Source organism: Lynx canadensis, chromosome D4 (assembly GCF_007474595.2).
Source record: "Lynx canadensis isolate LIC74 chromosome D4, mLynCan4.pri.v2, whole genome shotgun sequence".
NCBI classification, from domain to species: domain Eukaryota; kingdom Metazoa; phylum Chordata; class Mammalia; order Carnivora; family Felidae; genus Lynx; species Lynx canadensis.
Window position 1 is genome coordinate 34,114,455 of NC_044315.2, and position 24,319 is coordinate 34,138,773.

General features: G+C 38.8%; 1 protein-coding gene across 37 annotated transcripts in view; it reads right to left on the bottom strand.

Annotated features, from left to right (window-relative positions):
- Positions 1–24,319, bottom strand: part of PTPRD (protein tyrosine phosphatase receptor type D) — a 528,787-nt gene that overhangs the window by 399,228 nt on the left and 105,240 nt on the right. For all 37 annotated transcript variants that reach the window (XM_032595610.1, XM_032595608.1, XM_032595594.1 and 34 more), the window contains exon 2: positions 17,427–17,593. In XM_032595610.1, the coding sequence (XP_032451501.1) occupies positions 17,427–17,490 (64 nt within the window). In that variant the 5' untranslated portion in view covers positions 17,491–17,593. The remainder of the gene's footprint in view (positions 1–17,426; positions 17,594–24,319) is intronic.

The window sequence follows — 24,319 nt, forward strand, 5'->3', positions numbered from 1 at the left end:
GCAGCCTCCATTACAATTACAAGCCCATAATCGTTGCTAGGCACCTCAAGAACATGATCATAATTACTCCCTAGATAATAAGTGCAGGTTGAGGAAGGGTTTAAATTAAGTTTAAAATTAAGTTTAGAGGGGTTAATAAACTCTTCCAAGTCCAACCATCTAAAGCTAGCAAAAGACATAACTTGAACCCAGATCTTTTTACTTAAAAGCCAATGTACTTTCCAACACACGTTTCTTCTGACTAGAATTTTAATTATCATACATGGCCCACAAAAATGCAGCAGTCCCACCAACTACATACCATAGCAACTCTTCAGGGAGTCTCAGTATACGGAGGGAAATATGAAAGTCGATATTTCTGATTAGTATCACCCAAATGATCAGGCAACAATCATGCTTCATTTGATCTTTTTAGTACTGAAAAGTTTAAGGAACGTTACAGAAGGAATGCCATCAAAACAGATAAAGTGAAAAGTTTTAGCACCAAGTCTTTAGTCTTCATGCAATTAGAAAGTCATTTTCACAGAAATATCTTATTTCTCAGACATGAGTCCATCAGTACAGCCCTCTGTTTCCACCCAGCTGCTCACTTGGGCAGTGCCCTTCTGATCACTGGCCTTTGAAATGCTAACTCATGGGCTGAACAACTGTTCACCTGCTCTTTAGCCTTAAACATTCTGAGGCTTTACATTGGGTAGCCAGAGCAGGTCCTGATAGAAAAAGGAGCTCAGGGCCACCAGGCTGACTTGACTACAAGGGACAAATCAGCAGGCAGGAGACAGAGCCTCTCCCCAGCCTCAGGCTATGAGGGGCCACCTGAGGTTCTTAAACCTGGCATTGTTAGAACACACAAAACTGGGAAGGAAAGGAATTAAATGAATAATTCATCATCCCAAATTCACATTCACCAGAAGTATCTATATAATGGCAGTTAAAGGACTTTAAATGTGTCCTTCTGCTTTATATTTTAGTGTGAGATACCAGGTAATGGAATCTATTCTCTAATTCACTTTCCACAAACAGAATCAGCCCAAATGTTTGCTGCTAGTGCTTTGTTAAACTCTCTGCTATTGTTAAACCAGAGAAATGGCTGGAAACTGCTGGGATTGGGAAGTTTTATTCATTTCAATTCTATAAATTTCTACTGAGACCCTACACAGAGAATGAAAACTTGTGGTCCCAGACCAGATCCATCCCCAAGATGTTTTTGCTTCAGCCTCAATATTATTGTTGCCTCATGATTTTTAATTGAAGCCAAAATGTAAAAATTAGGGGTGTTTCACACACAAATCTGGATTTCAAGCTTCTCTAGGAAAATCAGAAAATCCTGGGCATGCCTCCCCAAATGGCAAGAATAGGCTAGGTGCTTGCTTCCCTCATGAGATCCAGCACAAACTTTCCAAGGAGTTGAACTGGCCTGCTTCAATAATGAATTTTATTTGACTAGTACAGAGGCCATTGAATTTGCTGTCCCTGGCTACATTCAAGGCTCAGTATTGAGACAGGCCTAGTACTGGGACAGTACTTCAAGAAGGCAGTATCTAAAATGAGTAAATACACTTGCCCTAGGCATGGGAAATGAGATTTAAGACAACTACTAAAAGTAATATATGGAAACTATAAGAACTGTCAGGAGGGACACAAAAGCCATAATAAAGTGCATTAGGTGTATTGGCAGAGGGATGAAAGAGAAATACATGAAGAAGATGGTTCTGCCTACTTCTGTAGCTGTTCTCTCTGTGACTTATGCAGTACTTTCCAAGTTCAACCCATCACAAAATCTTTTAATCTTCTCGAATAAATTTTTAATCTTCTCGAATAAATTTTGTATCTGGAACCTCCTTATCCTAGAACTGCAACCACAGTTCAGGTACTCATGACCCTGATTCTGTTTGATTTTACAGCAGTTTCTTAACTGGTCTCACACCCTCAAATCCATCCTCAACTCAACCAACTGTCAATGATCTACTAAAAACACAAGTTGGACCACATCATTTTCCAGTTTAAAAGATTTCATCGGCTTCCCCTATTAGTTGGTAATGCTGGGCTTTGCCTGAGAATGAACTGAGGGTCCTTTAAAGAATTCCCTACCCTTGGTCCTTACCTTCATATATTTTGCGTTAACGGGTCAGTGTGTGGCCTAGACGACTATAGTTTCAGCCCCAAGTAACTCTCAAGTATCATCAGGTTGAGAATCACTGATCTACCAGGCAAGTCCCAAGCTCTTTAGCTCTGCCTTAATGCTTTCCAATATGTTTCCTGTCTCTACCATACCTGCTAACGTTGCCTTCAAACTCCAGCGATGACCTGCTAGTGGCAATACTGTGTGTGCATGTTCACTACTGCATGTCTACTTCCCAGGTTTTTGTAACCTCTTTCCTCCCCCACTATTCTGAAAGCACCAACTTAGCTCTGTCTTCTTGTTTTCTCCAGGTGCTTGGGACACAGAGGGCACTATGTAAGAGTGGAGGAAGACAGTAGTGAAGATGGCACCAGAAGAGTAAATAAGATTTGGAATGGCTACGATGTGCAGTCATAAAGGGAGAAGAGAAGAATACTAGTAAAACTGGAAAAACACAATGCACTTTTTGAGATAAACAGAATGCCGGTGAATATGCAACTGTGAAAGCTTTTTTTAGACTACAAAGAGGAGTCCAGTGGCCTGGGTTAATACCACAAAGGGAAGTGAGCCAATTTATTTCCTGCCCAATGGTGGCATCGGATCCATTTGTTAAACTGCAAACTCTCTAGAGAAAATAGGTTCCAGAATACAGGCAATTGTTTTATTATAATTATCATAATACCCTTCCTGTTTCCATCTCTCACTCCAAATCAGAACAATTAAAATGCAAAAAGAATTATGTGTTTTGCAATTGCTAAATGATCTTTTTATATCCCTTGGCTGATGCAGTTCTGATTATTTCAGAAACAGTAGTTCTCCACAGTGGTTTCTGCTGCTTACTTCAAATGATTCATGCAGTGGGGCTCTCATTCTTTCCCATGAGATTTTACTCCATAGTCAAATAGTCTTAATCATTAGTCAGCTTCCTTCATATTCAGCCAAGAGTTTTGCTTAATATAATTAGTCCTACTTTTTCATACAACTCTATACAGCCTCTGTCCTTATGAGAATAGAGTTATCCTTGCATTCATTTTCAGAAACTTGTACCTTCTACTAGTTGCCAGGACAAACTGGCAACAGTTGGTTCTTTATATTTTTCCATGTGAGTCAAGAATTCCAATTGCAATCAATTGCAAACTGCCCCCTCACCACAACCCATGAAGGCTTTTCAATTTGCTGACATATTGGATCATAAGTGTTATTTCTGAACATCGCTGCTGGATCAATGGTGCTTTCTCATGGGAGTTTTATTTTCCTTTTGATTTATAAGCACTGTGATGGTACAGAGTACATCTGTACCAGAAGTACCTGTGATGTGACCAAATTCACCATGATGTTTCCTGCTCTGGCTTGTCTCTACAAAACCAATATCAGGCTTCAATACCCATGATTACAAACCTGTTTCTTTACAGACCCAGTTACAACATTCTCATCAAATGTAACAATTTCCAGCACCTTTTTCTCTATATTTAAGGTGTTCGTAGCTCCAAATGTCAGGCTCACAGCGCAATGAAAAATATCCCACAGCTGATAAATTATTCATTTTTCAGGAGTTTGCAATTTGAAGTGGCACTAACAGCAGAGTACCTGAAGCACCCCCAAAAGACATAAAGTGCAGTAACATCCAAAGCTTTTGCCACATAAATTCCAAAGGTTAAGCGCTATTAAACATCTCTGTTTATCAAGAGATGTGCTCCTTGAACTTATTTATTCTAATTAATCTGCTCCCAATAAACATTACTAACAAAGCAAAGTGCTAAAAGAGGCTAATCAAAAGCGTCTTCTTTCCTTACCTCATCTCACCAGGTTAAAACAAGGTCCCCTGCTAATAAATACTCTCCACTTCCCACTGTCTGGTGAGGACTTGTAAATGAGTAGGGTCAAAAGCAGGGGTTGTCAAGCCATGAACTCAGTCCAAATCTGGCTCACTGCACGTGTTTTTAAGTTTTATTTACTCCCATTTTTTAATATACTGTCTGTAGCTGCTTCCTTCCTATAATGGCAGAGCTGAATAGTTGTGACAGAGTCTACATGGCCCACAAAGCCAAAAATATTTACTATATGGTCCTTTGCAGAAAACATTTGCCAACCTCTCATCAAAAAGCATGCAAAATGTGTACAGGTTTCAGAATTTTTGCTCTGGGTAGGGCTTTAACTGATGTGTATCAATGTGTTCATCTACCCAGAAAAAAGCTGCCTTTAAGTACTCGTTATCTAGAACATCATCTGTGTTACAGTTCCTGAGGAGAAGGAAGAATGAAGCAACCATAGGTCCAAGGTTGCTCCTCAAGCTGACAGGTGCTTCATTTTCATGACAATAATCACCATGTATTTCAGCTATTTACTGGTGTATTTTAAACCACCTCAAAACTTGTTTTAAGGCAAAGATTTCTTTGCACAGGATTCTGTTCTGCAGGCTTCAGCTGGGTGGTCCTTCTCTTCCTCTCCACTGACATCACTCACGTGGCTTGCAGTCACCAGGAGGAGGCTGGACTCTGGCTGGAAAGCTAAGATGGCTTTGCTCATATACCTGGCTCTTCACCTGGGATGGCTACAACTTGTGTGGGTGGTCTAGGCATTTCTTTCTCTCCATGGGGTCCTTACTGCAGGGTAACTGGATATCTTTCTATGATGAGTCAAGGTGCCACAGAGTGGAAGTGGAAGCTCCCAGCCTTCTTCTTCTTGTTTTTTTTTAATGTTTATTTATTTTATTTTTGAGAGAAAGAATAGGGAAGGGTCAGAGAGAGAGGGAGACAGAGAATCCCAAGCAGGCTCCGTGCTGTCGGCACAGAGCCTGACATGGGGCTCGAACCCACAAACTGTGAGATCATGATCTGAGCCGAAACCGAGAGTCAAGTGATGGACTGGCTGAGGCCCCCAGATGCCCAGAAAGCTCCCAGACTTCTAAGGGGTAGGACCAGCACTGGAGCAGCATCACTTCTACAACATTCTACTGGTTAAAGCACAACCAAGTACCAACACACGTTCAAGGGGAGAGTCGTCCTGCTTCCCTTTGAGAGGTGCTGTAAAATACCCGGCCACGATTTCCTACCTATCACATTCTAGGAGGATGAGGACATCATGAGCACAGCGATAAAATCTTGAAGGCACACCTTACTGCTAACAATTTAGAATCATATGGACAAACAAGGAAGCCTATCGAAAAATAAAGGTCATTTTATAATAAAACACTGGTGGCAGAGAATGCAACATTTCCCAAACTGACAGTATTTTCTTCTTTTATTAAATTGAAAGGGGACAACAGCTTTTCTAAAAGCCATTTGATGCTTCTCTAATTCTTACATAGTGCATATACTGTGGCTATGATCTAATCTTTCCTCCATGACCCTGAATCCTCATTCTGACTGTCAGTGAGGCTCCTGGACAGCTGCCATGGAGCTGGGCCTCCCGGGCCTGTTGCACTGCCAGCATCCCTCAAGCACTCTCCACACAGTTCTGACTGCCCTGCACTGTGAGTTCTTGTACCCGCTCTTTTTAACCCATCTGCCTCCTGCCTGGACAAAGAGTCAAGAGAGCTGAGTTCTAGGCCCTTCGCCATTATCTATTCCCCTTTTTGCTCCAGGCAGTTCACCTGTTCTGACCCTTGGTTTCTTTTATCTGAGAAGTGGTGATAATAAAAAGTATACTGCCTACTTAGGCCTAGAGTTTTCAGGAACAGATTAAAAATAAAATGTGTTTAAATAACTATACAAGGGAAAGGTACTATCATAATCATTGCAAGGAGACAAAATTGCATTTTATTACTAAAATAAAATAAGAATAATACATTACAGAATTAATTTAATATTGTATAAAATACATACTTAATATAATAATAATGGCTACCATTTATTTAGTGCTTCCTGTGTTTTAGGCATAGTTCTAGCACCTTACGTTGGCTAGTAGTTAATTTTCACAGCAACCCTACCATTACCATTTGATATGCTAGACCACAAAGCTGAGGCATGAAGAGATCAGACAATCTGCCTCTGGTCACACAGATATTAAATGGAACTATGACTGATATTTCCCAGTTTGCATAGCTGATTTCAAGAACTTCTGAAAGGTCTATCATACGTCTGACAAAACTTCCTCCTTCCAAACCCCACAGAAGTCAGAAGGGGAGCATTTACCTCTCCCAACCTCTGCCCCACAGTCTGTTCCAGAGCTGATGCACTAGGAGTGGTTCTAAACCAGAGGTGATTTTGTCCCCCAGGTCCCATTTGGCAATGTTAAAAGACATTTTGGTGGTCACAACTGAAGGCCAGGGTGCTAATGGTAGAAGCCAGGGAGGCTACTACTTATTCTATGATACTCAGGGCAGTTCCCAACAGGAAAGAATTCTTTAGCCCAAAATTTCAATTGTGTCAAACTTGGAGTACACTGATGGCAGAAACACAGCACAGAGAGACTTCACTTCGAGTTCAGCACATAGGGGACACCCAAATCTATGATGTAGATGCTTTTGTTTATTTGTTTGTTCTGTTTGTTGCTGCTCTAGGGTATATGCTGCTTAGTTCCTTCATCTGAAAATCATCTCAATAGGTGAAAATGCTAGACAGGTGATTTCTGCACACATCAGGCATTACAGTATATACGATGGGATGAAAACAAACCCTTACTGAATGCCTGCCGTGTATCAGGCATGTCAGAATTCCCAAAGAGTCAGAAGAATTAAGAAAATTATTCCAGGTAAGCAGAAGGGCAAGAATTTAAGCCAAATCTGGTTGTTCACAACATGTACTATTTTAGAGTAAATACGTTTAAGTTATGGTTTAATAATCCTTATTCTATTTATTACTTTATATCCCCATTGGGCTTAAAACTAAGTACAAATATGTTAAATCACATAAAATCAAGATTTTTTTTTCTTGGAAATGGAAGCGGTTAACCAGGAAAACTTTTATTTAAATGCTTTCATCTGTAAAGGAAATACATACTAAGAATCACTGAGGAGTCAATTGCTATCACCCTGACTAAATGGAAGCACGCAGAGCAAAGACCTATTAAAGTTCCCTTCTTCCCTGCAAGTCAATGTTGCCGATCACCCTCCAATTACAGATCTGCTTTTCCTGCGTACCCTCCCCAGTCCTCTCCAGCTATGGAAATCGATGAAGGAACATGCAGACTTAATTACATGTTTCCAATGTAAAACTATCACCTGCTTTAAAAGAAACACAAAAGTGGCCAGAGATAAAGAGCAAAACGCAGACATTTGTGCTTTTGCTAGCCAAAGGCTTTAGTGTTTAAAATCTACATTGGCTGGTGCAAAGAAATTTCAGTTAAGCCGTTTAGACAATGATTTATAACTTGATCAGGAAGGTAGGAAGTATCTACCTTCTAATGCATTATTTACAGAAAACATATTTATTTTGTTCTGGTAAGGGTTCACAGGACCCAAATCAAGTTTCACAGATAAATATCCCAAGAACATATTTGTTTCTTTACATCTCTGCCTAGCAATCCAAACTCCTTCAAAGGCCTACAGGGCCACAGGATCAAGCCCCTCCCTGCCTCTCCTACCTATCTCTTACCACTTGTGCTTCAATCTTCTGGGCCTTATTTTTTCCTTTGAACATGCTGGGCTCCTCCTTTGAAAATCACTGTTCATTTTGTCTGGATGCACTGAATGCCACTTTTTCAGGGCTGGTCACTTCAGAACATCACTCAGCTTAAGCATTTTGTCTCATTAAGCAATACCTTCCACGATATAAAATGGAGTGTCCTGCCTCCTCCTCCCTGCTTACTGTCATGTACATCACCTTGTTTTATTATCTTTGAAGCATGTGTATCTATCCAAAGTCATACTGTTCATTTATTCTTTGTCCATTTCCTTGTGTTGTATTTTTGTCCATAACCTCTTTACATAGTGAGCACTCATTCAATGAAATATCATTACTTTTAATTTAACTGCTGTGATTTAAATGTGCTTTTTAAGGATAGATATTAGGGGGATTTTCTTTGTAATGACCTGAAATTACTATAGCTTAAAGCTATAAAGTACCTTTTCAGTGATAAACAATAATCCCTTTATAAAGACTTAGGGGAGGGGTGCCTGGGTGGCTCAGTTGGTAAAGCATCTGACATTGGCTCAGGTCATGATCTCACAGCTCATGAGTTCAAGCCCCGCATCGGGCTCTGTGCTGACGGGCTCTGTGTTTGGAGCCTGGAGCCTGCTTTGGATTCTGTGTCTCCCTTTCTCACTCTGTGTCTCCCACACTCATGCTCTGTCTCTCTGTCTCTCAAGAATGAATAAACGTCAAAAAATTAAAAAAAAAAGACTGAGGGGAAAATAAGTAAAATTAACAATAAACAACTAAGAAAGGAAAAAAAAAAACTGCTGAAATGTATTTGTTATACTTCCTGTACTTTTAGCTCAAAAGTGAAGTCTTGCATGCTTTTTAAATTGAAGATATAAGTTCTTAGCATATTTTAATGTTACATTTAATAACCATATTATAAAATGATTGTAATAACACCATGCTGTGATTTTGCAAAACCCATCACAAATCATAGACTGCATTTAAAACTTTGGTCAGAGAACAAAACTAAATTGAAATATTTTTGTACAGTCTGATTCCACCTTTTTACACAGATACTAACATAAAAATAAGTTCAAATAAAATTACCTAAACAACCAAAAAGGGAAATTATAAGAATGAGAAGTGATCTATTTTGGAAAGAAATATATAATGCCATGTTAAAAATAAAGGATTACTTATCCTTCACTAGCCTGGTTTTCTCTTCCACTCCAAATCATAACGATCTGTTCCTGGTTCAAGTTCTAGTAGAGCATATCTTCACAATAGTCAACTAAAATATTCTTTCAGTGTCAAGGCTGCCCTGCCTCCCTAACCTCCACCACCCTGGTCCCTGTACCCCCATCAATCTGCATAGCTTCCAACCAGCCTCCCAACAGATCCAAGGCCACTCTGGCTGGCCTGGCTCCAAACCTTCTCTACACTCAGCAGCCACAAGGATGTTTTTAAAATGCAAATTCCTTCCCTTCACTCCTCCAGCTGTTCCTAGAAGAAAAACCAAGATCTTGAACAAGTTCTATGAGGTCTTGCATTAGACAGTCTGTGCCTGTTGTCCAGCCCTATTTGAATTCTCTCTCCTCATTGTCTGGGATCCAGGAACATCCATCTTCTCATGCCCCAAAATATACTAGGTTATTCCCATCTCAGGGCTCACAGGCATGTCCTTTCTTGGACCTTAACGGGTCTTTCAGGTATAGTTTATTTAGCTTCCTTTCACCCACAAGATACTAGCTCAAAACTCATTTCCTCAGAGCTATGCATGTGATAAGATTTAACAGAACTATATAACTTTAAAAAGTAAGTTGATATAAAACAAGTAAACTGTAGTTTAGTTAGTAGTATTGTGCCAACATTGATTTCCTGATTTTGATAATGTACTCTCATTATATAACATATTATCTTGAGGAAAACTGGGTGAAGGGTACATGGGAAATTCCTGTACAGTCTTTCAACTTCTTTTCAGCCTAAAATTATTCCAAAATTTAAAAAAAAATGTCACTCTTTCAGGAAAGCTTTCTATTACTCTTCTGAACAGATGAGGCTCTAAGCTCCTTATTTTCTTCCCTCCAATATTTAACGCAGTCCAAAAGTGTAAACTTTTGAGATTAATGTTAAATATTTGTCTACCCTGCTAGATTGTAAGCCCTTTGGGGTAGGGATCATATCTCTTTATCTCACTATTGTGTCTCCAGTAGCTAAGTCAGTACTTGGCACAGGGAATGTGACCAATAAACATTTATTTAAAGAGACTATTAAATACATGAATGAGCCAATGAGTCAATGTCCTTTGGAAGCACAAATATATATAAAGATACATATTTACATATTTAAAAGATACTGCTCAAATTACGAAGTTAATGGGATAATAAATGTCAACAGAGATCTAAACATAGATGCTTCTAACTTGAAAATGATGCAAGCTAATGAGAAAAAAGTATAATAGCAACTAACATTTAGTAAATATCTAATCCTATTCAAGATGCTTTGCAAGCAGTTCTTTACTTAATCCTTATGAGATAACCATATCAAATGTGTGCTATTTTCAATCTTCATTTTACAGATGGGAGGCATACAGATATTTGTAACTTGCCCACGGTCAGAATAATTACATAGTAGAGGCAGGGTCTGAACACGTACTTCAGCTTCTGAGTCCACAGTCGTAAGTACCACTTCCCACGTGGAGATAAATTCCGAAAATATTGCTTGAAACAGTTCTAAAGAGTGACCTATGACTTCTGAAGGTAGATGACAAATGGATATGAAACCACATTCTTTACACTTTTGTATCTCTACCATTGTGCACAAAGTCTTCCATGGAGCAAGCAGACGGTACAAGTGTGTGTGCGCACACACTACTTTGTCAAATAATAAAAAGAAGCTAAAGGAAACTGAGGAAATAAAACAGACAAAATTATAGGTAAGAGAATTGGTTTCCATCCAATCGGCAGCACTTTTATCTTTGATTCTTAATTTCAAAATGGACACTGGTTGGGGATTTTCCACAATTAAATGAAGCAGAGCAAAGTGGGCAGGAGAGTCGGGGCTCCCAAACAAATCAAGGCCATTGGAAACACTAGCGAAGTGAAGAAAGTTAAAGAAATTAAGAATGCAAAAGGAAAGAAGTGAGGAAATCATGGAACAGATTAATCAACTATCATCAGGCTATAACAAGGCTGCCATCAGGCTACCATCAGCAATAACAAGAGGTAATTCACCAGCATTTCAGATACCGTTCCAACTTTTGAGCCAAGGGTCTCCTCATAAACAGAGATCAGAGCTAAGAAGCATGTCATACTTAGGATTTTTTTTTTTTAAATCAAGTCCCTCTACATTCAATAAAGTGTTTTTAAGTGCACACATTGGTTGATTTTGTGACATATTCTTAACCTTACTAGGTAGGTACAGCTTTGCTGACAGCAATTAATTTAGAAAGCTACAAATCCTCTGCAACGGAGCTTAAGGATCAGTAAAATAGCTGGAATATTTTCCTTGCTGCAGACAGCTGGATGTTGCTAATTTAGCTACTTTAAAGTGAGGGGAGGAAGGAGGAGGGAAAGGCAAAGTTTTTATTTTGCCACACATCTGTAAATTCAGAGAAAGGGAAAACAAGGAAAGCATTGATAAGCTTGGTAAATGAACTGGATTTCTCCCTGCTCGTCAGTGAGCATGTCTATCATAACTGGCCTAAGGAAACCAGCACACTTTCCTTTAAGGTTACATACAACGAAGAGAATCTAGCCAAATTGCTGGATTAAGCAACATTTTACATTTTCTATTTTAAATAGTTTTATTGAAATATAATTCACAGAATACACAGATCACCCACTTAAGGTGTACAATTCAATGGCATTTGGTATGTTTATACTCAGTGCCATCACTCCACTCTAATTTTATTTTTATTTTTTAAGTTTATTGAGAGAGAGAGAGAGAGAGAAATGGAGGGCAAGAGGGAGAGGGAGAGAGAGAGAAGACCAGGCAGGCTCCATTGTCAGTGTGGAGCCTGATGCGAGGCTCAAACCCACAAACTGAAATCATGACATGAACTGAAATCAAGAGTCGGATGCTCAACCAACTGAGCCACCCCTGCACCCAAATTTTTAGAACATTTTCATCACCCAAGCAATTTACCTTTTAAAGGATGGTTCTAGGGGCGCCTGGGTGGCGCAGTCGGTTAAGCGTCCGACTTCAGCCAGGTCACGATCTCGCGGTCCGTGAGTTCGAGCCCCGCGTCGGGCTCTGGGCTGATGGCTCAGAGCATGGAGCCTGTTTCCGATTCTGTGTCTCCCTCTCTCTCTGCCCCTCCCCCCGTTCATGCTCTGTCTCTCTCTGTCCCAAAAATAAATAAAAAAACGTTGAAAAAAAAATTAAAAAAAAAAAAAAAAAGGATGGTTCTATGGTTTGTGATATACGTGTGTGTGTGTGTGTATATACATACACACATATATATATACACTTGCATACATATATATATAATGTATAATCATATATATATATCATATATATCATATATTATATATAACCATATATATGATATATAATATATATAATTATAATATATAATTATATGTATAAACATGTATATACATACATATAATCATACCCAAACCATCACAATCTAAAGTGAAAATAAAAAGATATTTTTTAATGAAATATTGATGTTCTCACTGTGAAATGGGCTGCTGCTGAGAGGTATGCATTTTGATGACCTATGAAAGACCTCTTCTCCATTTCTAACCTCATCTTGGAAGGTCCAACTACATGGTTAGGCTACTTCTCAGAAGTGATTCTGAAAAATGCAAAAGGAATAATTTTGACCTGGCTTTTAATTACTTCCCTTTATTTTTGTCCTTGCAGAATAATTTATGACCATATCAAAAGCCACTAATTATCTTCCTAATGCTCACCTCAACTTCCAGTTTTCTGATCCAATGGCTCATATATTATACTATTTGCCTATAGTAAATATCTATAGCTCCTCTCTATGAGCATCTCAAAAAAGAATGCATTACAAAAAGCAACAGAACAGAAGGATGGAACACTTTCCATTAATTAGACCCAAGGCAAATTTAAATCGGTAATTCGAAGAGTGAAGCTTTTTTTTTTTTTTAAAGCTTGACTAGCTTGACTAAATATGCTTCATAATTTTTCCTCTTGATCTTCAGTTTAATTAATGGGACAAGAGTTTTAAGAATCTCTTACATATAGGACTTTATAGAGAAGCAAGCTAGGACTTTTAATGTGCTTCAAGAAAACCTGGTGTATCAAACACCAAAATTTTGATAATCTGTAGGTCAAATAAAAAAGCAGTTTAGCACATTACCTCACAAAACTGCTCAATAAAAATACTGGTTGCATATTTTTGAAATAATGAATTTTTTTTTTCAACATTTATTTATTTTTGGGACAGAGAGAGACAGAGCATGAACGGGGGAGGGGCAGAGAGAGGGAGACACAGAATTGGATAATAGCTAACATTTATTAAAAATCTATCATGTGTCATCTGCTGACTGTGTTTTACATTAACTCATTCAACGATCGCAAAACCCAAGGGTAGGTTCTCTACTATACAATCATCATCATCATTATCATCATCACCATCATTCACATCTTAAAGTTAGGGAAACTGAGGCAAAGAGCACATTGTATCACGTGCCAGATTACAAACAACAGACAGAACTTAAAACCAGAGTCTGTCTTTAGAGCTCACTTTCTTAGCCATGCCAAAGAAACCAAGAAGTTTCACTGGATATAGTGATATACTACCAAAGAGGGGAAACACTAATTGATTTTATGTAAGACAGGAATATAGTGGGTAGACAGGGACTACAAGAAGCTTCCCTACAATAAGGGGGGGAAATGAGGATTTATTTGCCATCTCAGATGGAAAAATGTGAAAAAAAAAAAGAGAAAATGGATGAACTAAGCCATTTGAGGAATTAAGCTGTCAAAAGTCATGTTTCTAATGAAGATCCAATAAACATCCAGGTCAAATTATAGTTGTCAAAGTGTAAACTCAGGTCTAGACTGCAACAGTAGGCAGTCAGTGATTTCATTAGCATGAAACCAATTTGGTGAAAGAAGGTGCTACATGCAAGTTTATAGCCAGCATCTAGTTAAAAAACAAACAGAAAATGACTAGTAAACAGAAAACTAAAGCTAACATAAAACTACCACGAACTACTATGGAAACTCAGCCAAAAGAAAAATACCCACACCAGGACCACATTAATATAAATTTACCTTTAATTTGCATGCAAGTTATCACTGAACTGACCTCAATGAGACCAGATTTAAACCAAAATTTGACCTCAACCAGACCACTGCCTAACCCAGAATGAACGTCAGTCAGACCACCACCTAAACCAGAAACCTGGTTGGCCTGACATGAGGAAGGACTACTGTTAGTGCTCAAACAGGAGTCCTGCTGAGACTACAACTCTACCACGTGTACACACTTTCAAGAAACAACAAGCAGAACCATTACAAGCACTCAAGACCTAGGGATGAAAAGAAATAAGAGCCATACACACATCTAGCCTTTTAAAATAATAGTGGGGATCTGTGGGGCATTTTAAATTGGCAATGGCAAAGACTGTAATTTTCTGCTAAAGGGATATTATCACAATTTTTCAACCTGGGTTTGAACCAAGGCTCATAAGAGCTCTCCTACTTAATGCAACATCACACCTAGCGCTTACTATAACATTCCACACAGCAGATGAAAATCCTGACTCCTTGGCTCTTTGGAGTTAATCATTTCAAAAGGCAGTGAGCAGAACACATTAAATTAGCATGGTAAACTAGAGTGGATTCTTTCCATTCCCCACCCCTACACAGTCCTCTTTCTCAAGTGGGAGGACACTTTTTTAAAAATTATTTCCTAGTTCTCAAATGGCTCTGACAAGCTACTATTAAATTTTGAAATAGAACTCCTGATTCCTTGCATAAATACAAAATACAGTTAGGTAAAAGAAAAACAAAATATGGCTAAAGGTGCTAACGAAAGCCTAGGGTAACAAACCAGTGACCCAGGTGCTGGATGCCTGAGAAATACTGTATTTAGATGATGATGGAAAAATCTAATTTTTCTCCAGTGCTCATTATGTCTGGGTTTTTTCAGTGTTTTGTGAGAAGATAATGACCCAATTTAGTAGGTTATAATCCAAGAGCACCTGAATGGCTCAGTAGGTTAAGCATCCAACTTCAGCTCAGGTCATGGTCTCACAGTTCATGTGTTCGAGCCCTGCATTGGGCTCTGTGCCAACAGCTTGGAGCCTGGAGCCTGCTTCAGATTCTGTATCTCCTTCTCTCTCTGCCACTCCCCTGCTCACACTCTGTCTCTCTCTCAAAAACAAATAAACATTAAAAAAAAAATTAATAGGTTATAATCCAGATCCTACTTTCCCAATTGTTGTTTGAACATCCTTCAGTGACTAGTCATATTTCCAGCTCCACCATGTGCTTTCCCATACAACAAATATCCTCCAATAGATTAATACAGGATGCTCTTTTTCCTTTCTAAATATACCTCAAAAAATATCGCCAATTCTTCCCCTTTCGCCAGAAACTCTCAGGTTATGCTACCCTACTCAACAACACTAAATGAATCTGCTAAAGGGAAATGGTACTAAATAATCAAGGCTGAGTAGACAAGGGCAAAACTAACTAATTTGACAAAGTTTCTTTAGTTGCAATGGGAGGAGTGAGAGAGAATGTATTCTTTTTCAGGTTACATCTTGATTGAAAGCTGATATCATATAAACATACAACACGGTAAATATCTTAATTTAACTGAAAGGGGCTAATGCGGACTTGTTTTCCTTTTCAACAGCTACCGTAGAGGAGGTGCAGTGAAGGGGCATGCAGAAGGAGAAGGGGAAGAGGAGGGTAAGGAGAAGGGGAGGAGGAGGGTAAGGAGTAGGTGATGATCATCTGGAGTGTAGATAGTTTTTTAAGACATTATTTTAAGGGGCGCCTGGGTGGCTCAGTCAGTTAGGTGTCCGACTCTTGATTTCGGTTCAGGTCATGATCTCACCGTTCTGAGGATCAAGCTCCACATCGGGCTGTGTGCTGACAGTGCAGAGCCTGCTTGGGATTCTCTGTTTCCCTCCCTCTTTCTCTCTGCCCCTCCCCTGCTCCCACTCTAACATAATTTTAAGAGTACTTGACATCTGTCTGCCACTTTCCACCAGAGATTTAAGCAAAAGTATAGCTGCTCAGTAGAAGAACATTTCTACTTATCTGGAAAGATAACTCTGTGGATAGATGACAATTACCTCTAGCAACTTTATGAAAATCTCTAACTGCGATCTGAAATTAAAGTGGATCCCCAGGGTGCTGATATGCTTTTGCCAAAAATTAACAATTGTAAAACAACGTACTCTTTCATTCTAGCCAAAACAGAAAAATAAAGCCATATGCCTGATTTCTTTAATAAACTAAATTTAGATTACTACTTTAAAATAGATTCTGACATAAATGGCTTTAAAATAACAAGAGCATCTTTCATTTGGGTCTTTTCCCAGTTAATTATTTGCTGGCATTGACCTAGACATTCCTTGGCTTCACCTTAAACCAACACTCCCAAGTGCTAATTAGGAGACTATATACATTATTAACCAGAGAATGTGCTTAAAACATTCATGTTCCATATGTATCCTGTTATTAACATGATTCCTTTCAGTCCTAGAAAGCTCTCTTTAGAAAATAGAGTCCCTATTTAAACAAAGAAATTGGCTGCTATTGAGGAAATTTTTGTCAAAATTCAGTTAATAGGTAGGGGCCAACAGGACACAGGATCCTTGTCTTCGAAACATCCTCAACATGAATCAAATTTCATCTCACGGAAACAGTCAGCAGAAGGAAAAGTTAATGCCTGCAGATGTTATATGTTTTCCTAGTACCAGGGGACTCCCAAAGAGAATGGCCGACTCTCACATGGGCCATACCATTCCTGAGAAACCAGACATGTCAGTGAGCCCAAGCCAGAGGCATGCCTTTTCCAGTACTATCTCTACCAAAAGACCCTGGGCCAGATGGGAAAAGAAACATATGTAAACAAGGTAGACCTAATGATTTCCTAATTACGAAGGAGATATGATCTTCTCATTAATTGGCAAGCTAATTGACCACAATCTCAGTTTCATAAATTGAGTCCAATAAAGCAAACTTTGGTGTCTGTACTCCACAGAATTCTCCTCACACTTCCACACCCTTCACTCAGCCACAAAGTTGTCAGTTCTGCTTGATTTGTTTGAATACTGTACTCGACGACAGCTGTCGGAAACAGTACATTAGAACAGCTGCTATGACAGCTACAAGGGGCTTGGAGGTTTAATTGGGCTCAATGTGACATTGTGCATTTTTCTAAACATAGAAAGTTCCACAAAAGTAAAGAAATTTCTAATGTGTCTGAACGATGTTTACTTATTGGCACCACCAACTGGTTAACCCCGATTTGAGTTATGTCATTGGGCTCATAGTATCTTTGCCACCAGGGTTGGTGAGACAAAAAAAAAAAAAAAAAAAAAAAGACAGTAGGAGCAGTTAGATGCACAAGAAAAGGGGCATTAAGAGAGAGGAAATGGTAAGGAAGTCATGTCAATAATCTCTTTCAAAGGCTGGCTGGTAGCCAAGGAGGATCCCACAGTGTCTCAGGATTTACTTCCTAAGGAAACGTATTCAGAGGCCCTGAGCCTGGTGCCAGCTGCCAACAAAACCACTCATTACAGTCACAGCCCCGTGGAGAAGGGAGAATGGCTTACTCTCAGCATCTGCGCGGAGGAAGAAAGCGAGAAGCAGCAACAGCGGCCTGGCTACGTGCACCATCCTGCAGCTTGGCAGCGGCCTGAGCTGGCAGTTTGGAATCACTGCCTCGGAAGCTTCAGCGAGTCTGTCCGATCAGAAATTTCAGCTGGAACTCTTTCAGAGCCTGTAAGGGGAGAGGAAGACAAAAGAAAGGAAACACAAGGACGCTTAGATTTTTTACTCTTTTCCTCTTGTTCCATCACAAACACCACGAGACACGATCCATTGTAAACACCCAAGACATTGTAACTGTGATGCCTTTGTTTTAGAAGGGAAATAACTTGGTTCGAAACATGGGGCAGCTGTGGCACATCTCGTGCCCATTGTCAGGCTACCCTAAAGCCAACCACCTTGAATGACACTCTCTGCTTGTGCCACCTTTTGGGCAACGCTGTGCGAGAAGAAACTGTCACTTCTTATGAAACACTATGTGAATGCATCAGTGGAAGAAAAAACAGCAATGCTATGAGACAGATTTAAGGGAAGCTCCACCGTGCTGGATAAAAGTCTATTATTGACAGAATAGTGGAAGCTGCTTTCTTGGCACGAGGTGAAGTGACAGGGCTAATTCAACTTCTCCAGCTAAATGGGAGAGGTTAGAATTTTTTACACTAGCACGTTTGGCTTCTTCCCTGAAGACACATCAATGTTCAAGTCTAGTTTGGCTTCAGTAAGTCAAAACAATAGTTAGCATGAGCCTATTTGCTTTAACAGGATTTGTATATGTTCTCTGGGCAATAGCTTTGCTTTCTCAATCTCCTATGTAAAACTGATAAACTGCAAACTGTAGAGAGCCTACTGGGTGCAAGCACACTTAGTATACAGTGCCATGGAGCACAAAAAATGAGTCAAATTCTGTCCTCTGTGACTTTCCAGCTCAGTAGAGAAAATAAGACCGTCACATCTGATGACTAGTATAAGTTAAGAAGTGATGAGTGCCAGGAAAAGAAAACCAAATAATGCCATAAAAGACAGGATCTGGAATGGTATCATAGATAAAGCAGTATCTCAAAGCAGGCCTAGGAGTGTAGGCAGGATTTAACCAAAAAGAGGAAAGGCATTCCAGGAATTCTATTAAAGGCAGGGCAGTGGGAAAGGAACTTTGGAAAAGATGAGTCTCCAGGTTTGGCTGGAGTAGGGCTTCCCAAATAGCTATATGCATTACAACCTCCTGGAAGGCTTGTTAAAACAGAAACCTGGTCGCCACCCCCAGAGTCTGTAGTTCACTAGGTCTGTGATGGGGTCCCAGAATTTACATTTCTAACAAGTTCCTGATGCAGCTGGTACAGGGACAACATTGAGACCACTGGCCTGGCGTGATAACTCATTAGGAAATCAGAAGGAGAGGAGGCAAAAGAAAATGGCTCAGGATTAAAAAAAAAAAAAAAACACAAAAGAAAAAGAAAAAGAAAAAAGAAAAGGTCACAGTGAGCCTTGAATGTCAATCTCAGTCAACCAGCCAATTATTCAGCAAACCACAAATAAAACTACTTAATGTTTTAGAGCAGAAGAACAAGGAAATAGGCTTTGGGAAGATAAACTGACATGTACATGTGGAAATATTAGCAGAGCAAGAGTCCCAGGTGAGAAGAAACACAGACCACACAGCTATGGTGGTCCTGGCGGTAACTGGAAAGAAGAGAAGGCAATGATTAGGTCCAAGCAATAATTTGAAGTATGACTCTTCAGGTGATAAATAATTGTTCTTATAGGAACCTTCAACAAATCTAGCACACATCTTGAAGTGTTTTTTGCTTGTTTTTAAAGCTTATTTATTTGAGGGAGAGAGATGAGAGAGAGCAGTGGGGAGGGGGGCAGAGAGAAAGGGAGAGTGCTGTCAGCACAGGCTCAGTCTCCAAAAACGTGAGATCATAACTTGAGCCGAAATCAAGAGTCGGACACTTAATCAACTGAGCCACCCAGGCGCCCCAGGCACAGCATTTTATACACAGTAGCCTTTCAGTATGGAGAGAGTAATGAATGCTACTGCTTCCTCTATCATTGGGAAAACTTGAGCATGACAATCAGAATGTGTTTGCCAAATGAAACAGTATACCTTTAAGTTTTGTATATTGGAATACTTGAAACACATACAAAATTCTTGACAGGAAATTCTAGAGCTATCCAGAAATAACCTAATCCACTAAAATGACTTGTACTTTTGAAAGTACTGTAGTGCAGATACTACAGTGTGTCTTTTCTGAAACTGAGCTTGAGACTGAGAATAAAAAAATTTAAAAAGATCTTATCTTGTTCATTACTATGCATGAGTGGTTTAAATGAAGGAAAGATAAAACTAAAAGAAAGACTGGGAGATCATTCTAATTACCAATCCACTAGGTAACCCTTTTTATTTTTAACAGATTTGCGGGTGGCATAAAGCGGTAAGTTATACATTGAAACACATCTACTTGAAACCAAAAGCTAGCCAGCTGTTCCAAATCTGCTACTGTTATCAATCTCATCAGGAAAACAACTTATTAGGCAGTTCACAGCTATCAAATGCTAAAATTCTCCAAACTTCATAGGAAAAGTGCTGAAAGAATCAGCTCTCCTCCCTTCCCCCTCTCTCTGTCCCCATCCTCATGCCAGCATTTCAAATGACAGCAAAGTCCAGGAGACATCAGTCCTGTCGGACTCAATTTGTGTCTGTGCAAGCGTATCAGAGCCAACTGCTACATAATGACTCGGTGCGATCACAGAGATGGAGATGTATGAAATGCTCTCTCAGGGAAGAAGTGATTTGGCTTTTTCCTCTGCCTGACCGAAGTGGCATAAGAAGACCAAATTCTTCCAAATGAGCCTACAAATGTTACCTCTGGACTTAAAACAGTGATAGGATCTAGGAATGAATGCAGCTGAAGCGCATACATATTTATACTTAAATGGGCTATGTCCTTGGCCTGATTCGACAAAAGGAGCAGAGGTGTGAAGATAAAACCTATTCGAGATGTTCATTCCAGCTAATCTCCACTCCATATCTTGTTTATTACTTGGAAACTTTGCCAAAAAGGAAATGCTGGCTTGCATATCAGTAACGTGGAATTTAAATTTTAGAACAAAAATGGGAAACGGATTTTTAAAGGAAACACTGACAGCGAAAATAATGAGGATGAATGAATATTACAAGTAGTTTCCATTAGCCTAGAGAAAGGGTTGCCAAGCACTTTGCAACAAAAAGAACAGGAAAAGGGGTTCAGGGATATTAAAAGCACCATGGTTTAGCTTACATCACAAATTACTGTGAGTGTGTTCAATAGCCCTCAGCAGAGGCTAACTCTGATTTTTATATGCCTTGTCCTTTGTGCCTTTCCTTCACTGGGACAAGCCAATAAAACTGAGCCATGCAGGTAAAATGAAAGATACACACACACACACACACACACACACACACACACACATTTAAAACTCTCTGGTTTCTTATTGCTTGCAGGACAAAGATCCTTTTAAGGAACTATAATGTTGTTGATTTTTCAATTAGCCAAATACTACTTTTGTGTTTCTGTACATTGCATGACCTCAGAAGCTAACAGTTCAGAGATGCACAATATAATTTGAAATGGAATAACAAAAAGTACACTTGCCTAAAAGCCTCAACAAATCACTGTTTCAAGTGATCACATAAGCTGCCATCTACTCAACTCCTTATCTTCAATTTAACATTGTAACCCTTTCCTGTAATAAGTATATTCATATTCAAACTAATATTCATGCTGAAGGATTTTTCCCAACTTTCTGAATTGTGGTATGTGTTTCTGTAGATTGTGTTAACGTAACAGAAAAAAAGGCATAATGGAACTTTTCTTTCCTTAAAATTAGAATCCCGATTTCCCTAGGAAAATGAATGATTGTCAGTTTTATGTAGGAAATATGCAAAATGAGTGTGCAACATCTTGTCCTACCAGGAAGTAATGAGACTTTCGGGAACTACTAGGTCATATCCAAAAAAGGGAGCCAAGGTGATGAGGCTCCCTTCAGCTAAATGGAGGAGATTCTGGTGGCCAGAAGAAAAACTGCAATTAACTGAATGAAACATATCCTACTGAATTCTGTGAGTTCATCACTTTAAAAATAATTTTTAAAAATTAATAGGTCATCCAGAAGGCAGTTAAAGAATCAAATCATTCTGAGAAGAGTGAGAGAAAGGGAAAGAATTTTTCATTAAAAAAAAAATGTCCATAGAACTTAAAAATACAAACAACAAAAAAACCCTGCTGTCACTAGCAAATCAGAGATCATTGTTTATATCCCATTTTTATAATTTTGCCTTTTTCTTATCTAACAACACCATGCTCTCAATTCCAGATTCTAAGAAACAGTAATATTGTAATGATACTTAACTGAGCATTTCTTTATATAGATATCTATTAAGTTAGGGGGATGGTGTAGTAAGGAGGAAGTCCCAAAATGTTGTGACTTCTTTCTACCAACCTTCCAAACCAGTCCACTCTCTCTAAATCGACTAGACAGGCTTCCGATCATTTAAGAGAAGCAACCATTTGTGCACAACATGTGCTACCAGGAAACCCCAATTTGTAAAACAGACATAAGCAGGGGCTGCTGTGGCTGAAGCTAGGAGTTGGGGAGTCTGGAGTTTACAGCAAGCTGACAGAGGCCCCTGAAGGCCATCAGAAAACTCCCTGTCCTCAGTGCACAGCTACAACACAAGGACATGAAAAAAAATAAAAAATCAATAAATAAATAAATAAATACACTTTCAACATTTCACTTATTTGTGAGGATTTTCCACGAGGAGATAGCCCTCTAAATATTTTATCACGAGATAGGACAAGAATCCTCCAGCGCTATCCAATAAAACTTTCTGAAGAATAGAAATGTTCCTTATCTGCACTCATAATTGGCTACTTTAAATGGAGCTAGTGAAACAAGGGAAATAAACATTTTATTGTATTTAAGTTTAATTTAAGCTTAAATGGCCGCATGTGGCTAGTGGCTGCCCTCTTGGACAGCACAGACTATGGTTACTTGCTTCAACAGCCTGAACACCATGGCTGTAAATGAGGCATGGATTTTAGGGCTGGAGATGAAAACAGTGAGTTGGGAACCCTTAGTCCTTGTAGTCTTGGCTTCCTCATAATCAGACTCTAAAGATTCATTGTGTTATATGAGGAAACCTACTTAACCTCTGGGCCAAACACTTCTCCGTGGCTATCCCATCCCCTGGCAAAATCAATCAATCAATCAATCAATCAATAAATAAATAAATAAACTTAAGCTTATTTATTTTAAGAGAGCAAGTGAGCGAGAGCAGGGGAGGGGCAGAGAGAGAGAAGGAGAGAGAGAATCCCAAGCAGGCTCCATGCTCAGCTCTGAGCCTGACGTGGGGCTCAAATTCACAAAGCATGAGATCATGACCTGAGCTGAAATCAAGAGTCAGATGCTTAACTGACTCAGCCACCCAGGTGCCTCATCTTTTTTTTTTTTTTTTTTTTTTTTTTTTTTAATGACTCCATGGAATGTAAAGGAAGCATCAGTAAGTGGGTTAAGTGTATAACTGGAAAATGTCCAAACAGAAATTTTATTATTAAAAAGAGGCATTTGTGTTTCATATCATAGCTAGAAAAGTTTTTTTTTTTTTTTTCCCACTAGTGAAAGTCCTTCTTTCATGTAATAGAAATGGGAGCTTCTGACAGCAAAAACGTGCCACATCTCATAAACAGGAAAGACCAGCATACTTCTGCACATCATGGGAAATGATTTGTATAGTTCTTATGAAATGGCTACATCCGATTAATTAATATCAGTGAGGAATATGGAAAACATTCTTTAATACATGCAGCACCAAAAGCCTCAATGCCCATTATGAAAACCGCTGCTGAGAAAACGGAGAACAGTGGATAAAGGCTATTAAGTTAAATAACACACTGATAAAATAACTGTATATCCAATCCATGCCAGATAAAACACTCAAATCTAAAGGATATTAGGAATTATTTTTATGAGTGAAACTCAAATCTTCTTAAAATGATACTCTTTCACATAATGGCACATCATATCAAAAACTCTATTTTTTTTTTCAAATTTTGGTCCTAAACATGCTTACATGGAAATAAGTTGGGGGTGGGTGGGAGATTTCATGAGTTATCACATATAAATACAAAATAATAATTCAATCATCTTATTTTTGGAGTAGGCTATGAAGACACCAAGGAACTCTAAGTAAGCAAACAGTAATTCTTTGAAAGAATCAACTGAATTATAAGAATATCTGAAGAGTAAAATGATACCTATCAATATGGATACTATAAAAGGCTCTCTACATGCTTAGTTTTAATACATACAGAGACAAGCCAATTATCTGAGCTTAATATAGTATGATTCACTTTCTAAATCACTATCAATAACATCTCTACAAAATGTCAAAACTTTACATTTGAAGCAAACATAGCTACTTTCATTAATGACAAAAAGACATTATTAACTTTGATTATGTTTTTCTCTTTCAAGAAGTAAAAGTGAAGTATGCCATGAGGAAAAAAAAAAAAAAAACAGATAATGAAGGAAAAAAACAAAACAAAATACCTTATGTCCGTGCCTATTTTACCTCTACAAATGGTTTGATTTGAAATGGAGGAGAGTTTTAGAAAAAGCAAGTCATTTCTTTAAATGATTATTGAATGTAATTACTTCTATCTAGTTTTATGTGATGCTGGTGGAAACTGGCAATGGAAAAGTTCAAATACAAGTCTATTCAGCTTGCTATCGGGACTCTGTTATCTGTTGCATTCTTCCAGAAACATATATTAAAAGTAAGTAACTGATTAATCTCACAAAGTGTAGATAGATACTCAATCCAGCCACTTCTTGCCCAAATAATACAACAGATTCT